The sequence below is a fragment of the Miscanthus floridulus genome, chromosome 16 (genome assembly GCF_019320115.1).
Source record: "Miscanthus floridulus cultivar M001 chromosome 16, ASM1932011v1, whole genome shotgun sequence".
Lineage (NCBI taxonomy): Eukaryota > Viridiplantae > Streptophyta > Magnoliopsida > Poales > Poaceae > Miscanthus > Miscanthus floridulus.
Genome location: NC_089595.1, coordinates 112,485,489 through 112,493,843, shown reverse-complemented (window position 1 = coordinate 112,493,843; position 8,355 = coordinate 112,485,489). Strand labels below are relative to the sequence as shown.

At 44.2% G+C, this 8,355-nt stretch overlaps 1 protein-coding gene across 2 annotated transcripts; it reads left to right on the top strand.

Annotated features, from left to right (window-relative positions):
• The first annotated feature begins 2,678 nt into the window (after positions 1 to 2,678).
• LOC136511732 (common plant regulatory factor 1-like) lies at positions 2,679 to 7,409 on the top strand. 2 transcript variants are annotated; one of them, XM_066505771.1, is made up of 12 exons: positions 2,679 to 2,890; positions 3,776 to 3,840; positions 4,155 to 4,199; positions 4,277 to 4,366; positions 4,448 to 4,531; positions 5,314 to 5,450; positions 5,560 to 5,605; positions 5,716 to 5,758; positions 6,033 to 6,190; positions 6,382 to 6,459; positions 6,626 to 6,751; positions 6,852 to 7,409. In XM_066505771.1, the coding sequence occupies exons 2-12, from the start codon at positions 3,784 to 3,786 to the stop codon at positions 7,038 to 7,040; spliced, it is 1,053 nt and encodes a 350-aa protein (XP_066361868.1). In that variant the 5' UTR covers positions 2,679 to 2,890; positions 3,776 to 3,783; the 3' UTR covers positions 7,041 to 7,409. The 2 variants fall into 2 exon arrangements, with proteins under 2 accessions (XP_066361868.1, XP_066361867.1); XM_066505770.1 differs by having other exon boundaries at positions 3,768 to 3,840.
• The last annotated feature ends 946 nt before the right edge of the window (positions 7,410 to 8,355 follow it).

Genomic DNA, 8,355 nt, shown 5'->3' with positions numbered 1-8,355 from the left:
ACTGTTTCAGCTAAAAAAATAAGTTAAATAGTACGAATTATAAGGTAAGCCGAACGAGGCTATAAATTAAAACAGTATTTTTCTTTCTCAACCGAACACCAAACCAGCTAAAGTGGTTTCGGCCGAAACGAAGTCCCCTGAGCTGGCACCTAGTCAGTGACGTCTCCTTGCTCGGGGCCCACGGCCACGGTACGGTACTGCGGGCTACGTGGCTCAATCGCCTCCTGACTCCTTCGCAGGCGCACATGGGCTTCGACGTGGCGCGTTGACGTGCACGTTCGCCTTTGCGGCTTTGCCTCCCAGCAAAGGCCGACCTGTGGGCCCGTGCGAGGCTGGGTCCCGCGACCGGAGAAGGTACAGTCCTCGTGCGCGTGAAAAAAGCGGAGAAGAATCTTTTTTCGTCGTCACGCAATATTTGGTCTGGTCTGGTTTCTACAAATTTTCGTCCCAAACTATCATATCAAATTTTATGACATATATATAAAGTATTAAATATAGATAAAAAAAATTAATTACACAGTTTAATTGGAAATCACGAGACAAATATTTTAAGACTAATTAGACCGTGATTAACCATAAGTACTACAGTAACTAGCATGCGTTAATGATGGATTAATTAGGTTTAATAAATTCGTCTCTCAATTTTCAAACGAGCTATATAATTAATTTTTTTATTAGTATTCGAAAATCTCTTCCAACATTCTCGAAATATCGAGATCCAAAATTTTCATTTCGCGGCGAAATAAACGCAGCCTTTGTATTCCTGGTCTCGGAAAGGTATTTTATTCCGGCCGCGGGGCCCACGCCGGATGCGGCCACCACGTCACCCACATGACTGGGGAGGTGGTCGACACGTTAGCGTGTGGTACGCTCATGGTGGGGGCGACGAGGAATAAACAAATGGGCCCTCGCACCCGTCGCCCAGCTCATCCTCAGCCTCCACTTGCAGGATTGGCAATCTCCAACGATTATCCAAAGTATACCTCCGAAACGTACACCACTCTAGGCTCTTTGGCTTTATTGCAAGGAAAGTTTATTTCGACTTTTTGAGACTATTTATTGTGCCCATAATACATTGCTATCGGATTTAAAGATTATAAAGAATTAGGCTTTCAAGTTTTCAAGGTCTTTATCACTCTTTAGTCCTTGACGAATGACGAATGACAAACCTAGAGGAACGAGGGTCATGACAAGGCTTTGGATGACTTGCCACAAGACAACAACATCTTCCACAGAGTCATGAACAAAAAAATCTAGGTGAAAAAGAACATGCGTGTGTAAAAGGTTGACGACTAGGATTACCAATCAATGGTGTAGAATCAAGAAGTGGTGGTTGAGAACCGAGCAGAGCTCGGATGGCTTGCTCAGTCGGTGGGCTGGCAGCCGACGCGAGTTCGCTAGCGTCTCTCACCGGGGTTCTCGTCCCAAATAAATTATGTTCTCTTACGTGGAGCTATAAAAGAAATATGACGCGTCTCGTCGTCTATAGGCTCATGATCGGATCCGGTGATCTCATAAAGGACGCGATTCAGTGATTCAAGTATAGTTATAGGTTTGCTTGTGTACGTGTGATGTGCGTGTATAGAGTTGGTGTATGTCTGTACATAAACAGATATTATACCCAGTTGAAAAGTAAAAAATAAAAAAAGGTGGTGGTTGCGTGTCCAGTCGAGACACGGATGCATATGTATATTTGTAAAAAAAAAGAACTTTACTATAGCAGGGACGTGCAATTTAGTGCCATTCGACTGCAGTCGCACCACAGGTCAACTCCGGCATCGCTGGTGTTCTCATCCGCCGTTCCCCGATCTTAGATGAGATTACGAGACTAACGAGAGGAGAGAACGGGTGCCGGAGAGAGAATGCGGAGACGAGCATCAGTGGATAACGAAACTGTGTTAATGAATGGGCCCACCTTGTGGATGGAAGGCTGAACGCCCTAACCGCACAGTAGCAATAATCCCATCGACGTGGGCGGTCGATGTGGAGGAAGAATAAAAATCAACGGTGGATTGGATATGCATGCAAAGTCGCAACAGCATGCGCGGCCGTAAAGAAGTATTTGGGGAAAAAAAGATAAACAAGCTTAGTACAAATATATATTTATGGAACAAAAGGCTTTGTTCTTTTTAGCCCAACTCTATGTTTAGCAAATATTGCCTTTTTATCTTTCATCATTTGCACTTAGAGCCTCTTTGGCAGGGCTCCTACAGAGGCTTCAGCTCCGGCTCCTGCAGGAGCTATGCCATACGCCTGTTTTGGAAAGGGCTCCGTATGGGGAGTCGGTCAAGAGCCGGAGTCATTTTTTGCCTGCGCAGGAGAAACCTAAAAAACGAGCTTCGCGCGGCTCCTTACTGTAGGTTCACGTCGTCTAATGCGAAAGAGCCGTTTTGCCAAAGTTTTCCAGAACGGCTTCAGCTCCTCCAGAGGAGCTACTCCTTCAGAGAAGCCAGAGTCAGAGCTATTTTCAGAGGAGTCAGAACCCCATCTAACAAGCCCTTATACATACACTGTACTCTTCTTCAGAAGAAAAAAAATCTGATGCTTTCAAGAACCAAGTGGGACCGTACAAATCTGTGGGACGCAATCCAAGGTGCTTGTAGCAGGTATCCCAGGCGGGCACGATCCAGTGGCCAGTCCTTATCATCGACACGTGTCTCGTGACGTGGCTCCAGCCTTTGGCGCCCCCCTCCTCGTCCCCTTCCTCCTCTCCTCTCTTCCCCCACTCCCCTGCCTCGCCGCCTCTCTCCTGGCGCACCACCTGCCCCCTCACGGTCTCTCTCTCTCCTTCGCGCTACACGCATCTCCTGATTGGATCAATTTGGCCTCGCGACTCCGGCTGATCCGTGGCGCCTCGCTGCCGAGCGGAACCACGACCTGATTTGGCGAGGTGAGATGGCTCCGTTCCAATTCGGCGCGCAATGCTCGTTGATTTCTCCTGCCTCCCTGCTAGGTTCATGCTCGCGCTGTCCCATCGCAACATTGAGTTGCATCTTGTTATTTGGCTTAGCCTCGTCGTCTATATTGAAGTAGTTCATGCGTGGAGATTATTTATGCACATGTTCGTCATGGAGACCCTGAGAGCTGGTGCATGATGCATTGATCCCAGCTGCACATGTTTAAAATCGCGACACAGTTTGCCAGCTATAGCCTAGTAGAAAGTATTAATTTTTATTTTTTAATCTTTTGAGTGCAGCATCGTAGAGTCAGCAGGGCCGCTGTATATTTGTCAGAAAAATTAGGTGTATCCCAGCTGCAGTCGTTGAATCACTCGGCTGCGTCTGGTTGAAGTTGGTTAGGCTTTCATCTTACGTTTTGTATGCATCCTTAGCTTATTTCCTGGGTGAAGAGGTTGCTTTTGTCCTGTGAACTCTCTGTGGGTTACTTATGGAGAAAGAGCAGCCAATTATTTCCATTTTCGATAATTCTGCATCAAGATGTTAAACCCAAATTCTCATAAGTTTGTTAGTATCTCTGTCACCTTTTGTGTGAAAAGATCTAGTTGGGTCGTAGAAAAGGCTTCAGTTCAGATCTTATTTCAGATAACAGAGGACCAATCTGGTTTGTAGTGTTCAACCAGAACATAGGATTTCACTGCACACGTCAAAGGCTTCAAGTAGGGGTGAAAAGGATATTTACTTTTAAGATCATTTAGTATTTTTAGTATTATTTTTTATGTCTAAACTATATTTCTGTATGTTTTTGTATTATATCATTGAAACATGATTAAATTGCATGTTGTGATAATCTGAAGTTTTACATGACAGACTTGCAGATATTGTCATGGCTCAGGATGAAGCTGTGGCCCAGAAGACTGGAAATAAAGCATCCCCTTCTAAGGTAATCATTTCTGATTTGGTAGTAGCATTGTTTCCAAATTATGATTCAGTAGTGCTGACTGCTTAGCCCATCTGTTAAGCATTATTTTTGTTCAAATTTCGAAGCCAACTCATGTAGACATAACTGAACCACCTCCCTTCAGATTTGCATGTGTTCTTAATCTGTCTACATGACATGTATAAAGAATCTTGCCTGCTCATTCACATGTTTATTGCTGTCTTGAGATCTTACAAGGAATGATAAGACAATTTATTGACTGGGATTTTGTCCGACTATTTACTGTCTAATGTCTCATCAATTATTTCAATTTGCAGGATTATCCCACTCCTTCTCCATATCCTGATTGGTCGACCATGCAGGTAGAGTTTGGGTATTTTGCTGCACTCCTACTTCGTTGGAACATGATGATCTAAGCAGTAAGCACAAATGTTCACAGGCATATTATGGCCCTGGTGTCTTGCCACCAACATATTTTGCTCCAGCAATAGCTCCAGGTCATCCACCACCATATATGTGGGGTCCTCAGGTATTTGAGCTTGATCTCCATATCCCATGCTGTTTCAAATACTGTAGTAAAATCTAATTTCCCTTCTCTGTGTCTCTGCAGCCTATAATGCCACCCCCTTTTGGGACACCATATGCTGCAGTGTACCCACATGGTGGAGCTTACCTGCACCCCCTTGTGCCCATGGTAATGATGCCTATGGACATTTTTTTGTTTAATTAATCACATCATATGTGTCCATCGACATTTTTTCAAAGAAAGATAGAGATAGAGCGAGATGCTTGTTATGGTCAGCTGTGTATTAATTAAGATATTATAGTGTAAATGAAAACAGGGATTAGTCGGTTCCATCATGTTGAGTCTCAAAAACCCAAACACATCCAATGTAGAAAATGGAAAATAAAACTTGATTTACTATCCAATGTTAAGTCAGGATAGTAACGTGAAGAGAGGCAGAGGAAGACCGAAGTTGACTTGGGTAGAGGCAATAAAAGGAGACTTGAAAGGATGGAATATACCCAAAGACTTAGCCTTAGATAGGAGTGCTTGGAAGACAGCTATTCACGTGCCTGAACCTTGATTGCTTCTGTTGGGTTTCAACTCTAGCCTACCCCAACTTGTTTGGGACTTAAAGGCTTTGTTGTTGTTGTTGTTGTTGTTGATAGTTGGACAACTTATATACTCTCTTTGGTCTTTAGTTCACCATTGATTTCATATCTGTAGAGTGTTTTCCATAACCTGTACTTTTGTAGCTCATCACAACAAAGGATCTGCACTGTGCATCTAGCTCTATTTCACATTTACACTTGACCATGCCCTTGGACAATTTACTCATCTCCTTTACTTCATATTCCATCGAAAGTTCTTATGTTCATCATTGTCTTAATTACAAAAAATAGTTAATTCATTTTCAAAGTTTTTCATTCCGTTCACTGTTATTAATTTGATGTTCTCATCCTGCTTTCAAGATGTCAACTCCATTGAGCGTGGAGCCAGCCAAATCTGGAAATAGCAAGGAGAAAAATTCCAATAAGAAACTTAAGGAAATAGATCGGACTGCAGTGTCTGCTGGCAGTGGTAACAGTAAAAGAACAATGTCATCCAGGTATGGCATGAATTTTGCTTCTGTTTGTGGATTTTTTTTACTGTCCTTCCCCCCTCTCCTGTTTCTGTTTTGGTAAACTGAAGCTATATACTTCTGATTATGTATTCAGTGAAGATTACAGTGCAGAGGGCTCCAGCGATGTAAATGATCAGAAAGTATGGTCTTCTGCGCAATCATAGATATGTTTGAAATATTTTTTTTGAAGTGTTGGGTCCCTAGGATTGCGGGGTTATTCATCATTACACTGAACTTTTGCATAATTCAGGTGAACAAAACGTCCAGGAAGCGGAGCTCAGATGATGGACCCAGTATTTTACTTCTCGAACAACTATTTCCATGTTTATAGATAGATACCGTGCTAGTCACTACTTCTCCACAATACTTGTTAGAGGCAGAGGTGTTACCTCATAAAATCAGTCATTTTTGTCAAATTGGTCATCTTGTTCTCTTCTACTATGCCTTCTTCGGTGGTCTTGCTTGCATTTTTTCCTTTTGACAAATAGTTGCACAAAACCTTTCCGTGTTCTATGCACCACAACACCAGAACAGGCAAGACAATGACTAACCAAAATATATTTGCAGGCGCAGAAACCACCACAGGTGCAAACACGGAATGTGTTTTAGCTCCTAACCATACTCTGGGGAATGCTAACTCGAGGGCGATAGGCACAGTGATATCTCCATCACCTGGTGTGATGGTTCCAGCTCATACTGCAGTACAATCTGACTTATCAATCAAGGTATGTATGTCCCATCTCTTATTGCGTAGAACTGGTTGCAAATTGACAGTTACGACAAAAAGATATTCTGAATAACTGAATTTTAAGAGGTTATTTTTGAATTCTGAGAGTTTTTTTCCCTTAAAACCTTGATATCTATATTTAGAACCTGTCATGTTTAGGCAAACTATTTTGTGGTTCGTCGATTGCAGGATGAGAGGGAATTAAAGCGTGAAAAGAGGAAGCAGTCAAATAGGGAGTCTGCTAGACGATCAAGGCTGAGAAAACAGGTGTGCTGTTTTCACCATCTTATGCATTGTTGTTAACTGGACAGGGTGACTTGTGACACAATTGCACAATGAAACAGTGTCCTGTAAGATGGAAGTGAAATCTGACTTGGATTATTGTCCTAACAACATGTCTTCAATCTTATATTTATGCTCTCTGTTGGTGTAGGCTGAGACAGAGGAGTTGGCTACACAAGTGGAGTCCCTTAATGCAGAGAACACGTCCCTTAGGTCTGAAATCGGCAGGCTAACAGAGAGCTCGAAGAAGCTTAGATTAGAAAATTCTGCTCTAATGGTAATGGACCTTTTCCGATGACATCAAATGTTCTATACTATATTCAAGCGCAGCATTTCAATTTTCCTTTCTTTAACGGAAGTGCACTATCACTTCTCAGGTGAAGCTGAAGGACACTGCAGCACCGACCCCTGCAGAACCATCCCCGCGTGCCGTTGCGGAAAATTTCCTTTCCATGATCGACAGCGCCAAGGCGGCGGGCGTCAGCAGGCACACGGAGCACGGCGAGCCCAAGCTCCGGCAGCTCATGGACTCCAGTCCGGCAACAGACGTTGCTGCCGTAAGCTGATGACGATCTGGCTAATACTACAACACAGCACATGCATGTGGCCTGGGGATTTCACAAGCTCTTGCTTGCTCACCATAAATGTCAGAGTTACAGACTTGTACTCCAGTTTAGGCACTGATTCCAGTAAAGTAACTGAGGACACCGGTAATTTTATCTGCTCTAGCGCCAGAGTGCCGGACTGCGACCTCTCCTAGTGTACCAGTGTTGTAACACAGGGTGTTGTGCTGCATGCCAACCTTTGAAACTTCGAGATCATCCTCCCTTAGACTATTTTGGGCGCAATAACAAAATACAAATCGGAGTTTGTACAACAACAGTACAAGATGGATGCTGGTGTGTGCAATTCTCTACTGCAGTGTTGGTTTGTTCTGAACATACAGCCTGTTCGTTTCGGCTGAAACGATCGTGGATTATTACTGCTGGCTGGTTTGGTGTGAGAGAAAAATACTGTTCTGGCTTATAATCCACGATCGTTTACGACCAAGCGATCAGGCTGATAGTTTCATTCTTCTTCTCTAGTGATCTGTGAGTCTTTTGTTGAGCTTTAACGCCAGATGGTTGGAATGCGAGCCAACTAATCAACTGGTTTTTCTTTGCAACTTTTCGTTTTTAGAAAAATTATTCCCACAACTTTCTATTTTTGGAAAGCTACAAAGTTATACAACATGATGTGCATAACTTTTTTGGTAATGCTGCGGTGTGGGCGTCCGCACGAACGGACGCCGCCTCCAAAAAGAATCTTCCAGTCTGCCCCACGCGCTTGCCGCAAACTCCGCTCCCCCTCCCCCTCCGCCGCTGCCAGCGGCGACCACTTCCGCTTCCTCCGCCCCGGGGCCCTCGCTCGCCTCCCTTGTTAGAGCCGTTGGAGTCACGCCTCCTGCCCACCCCTGCCCTCATCGTCAGCGCTGGCGTCCAACTCATCACCTCCTCCTACGGCTAGAGATGGCAAGGGCGTTATGGCCGTGCCGTACTTCACGCCCGTCTTGAGACTCCTCACGCTCTGGTGCCCCCTAGCGGAAGAAGCTCACTGTGGCCAAGTTTGTGGTGCTCCTCCCAGCCCCAATTTGCCCATCGAGACGGTTATCGAGTTCCTCAACGCGCCTGACATGGTGGTCGCCGCCCACTAGAGTGTCGCGCCTGACATGTTGCAAGCGTATGTTTCAAGTGTTTTATATGGATGTTGCAAAAGTAGATCGGGATATTGTATATATTGCAATGGCTATACACTTATGTTACAGACGCCTGTTACAAATGTTTCATCTGTATTTTAGACGTAAGTTGCAAGGGTGTTTATCTAGATGTTGCATATGTTTTA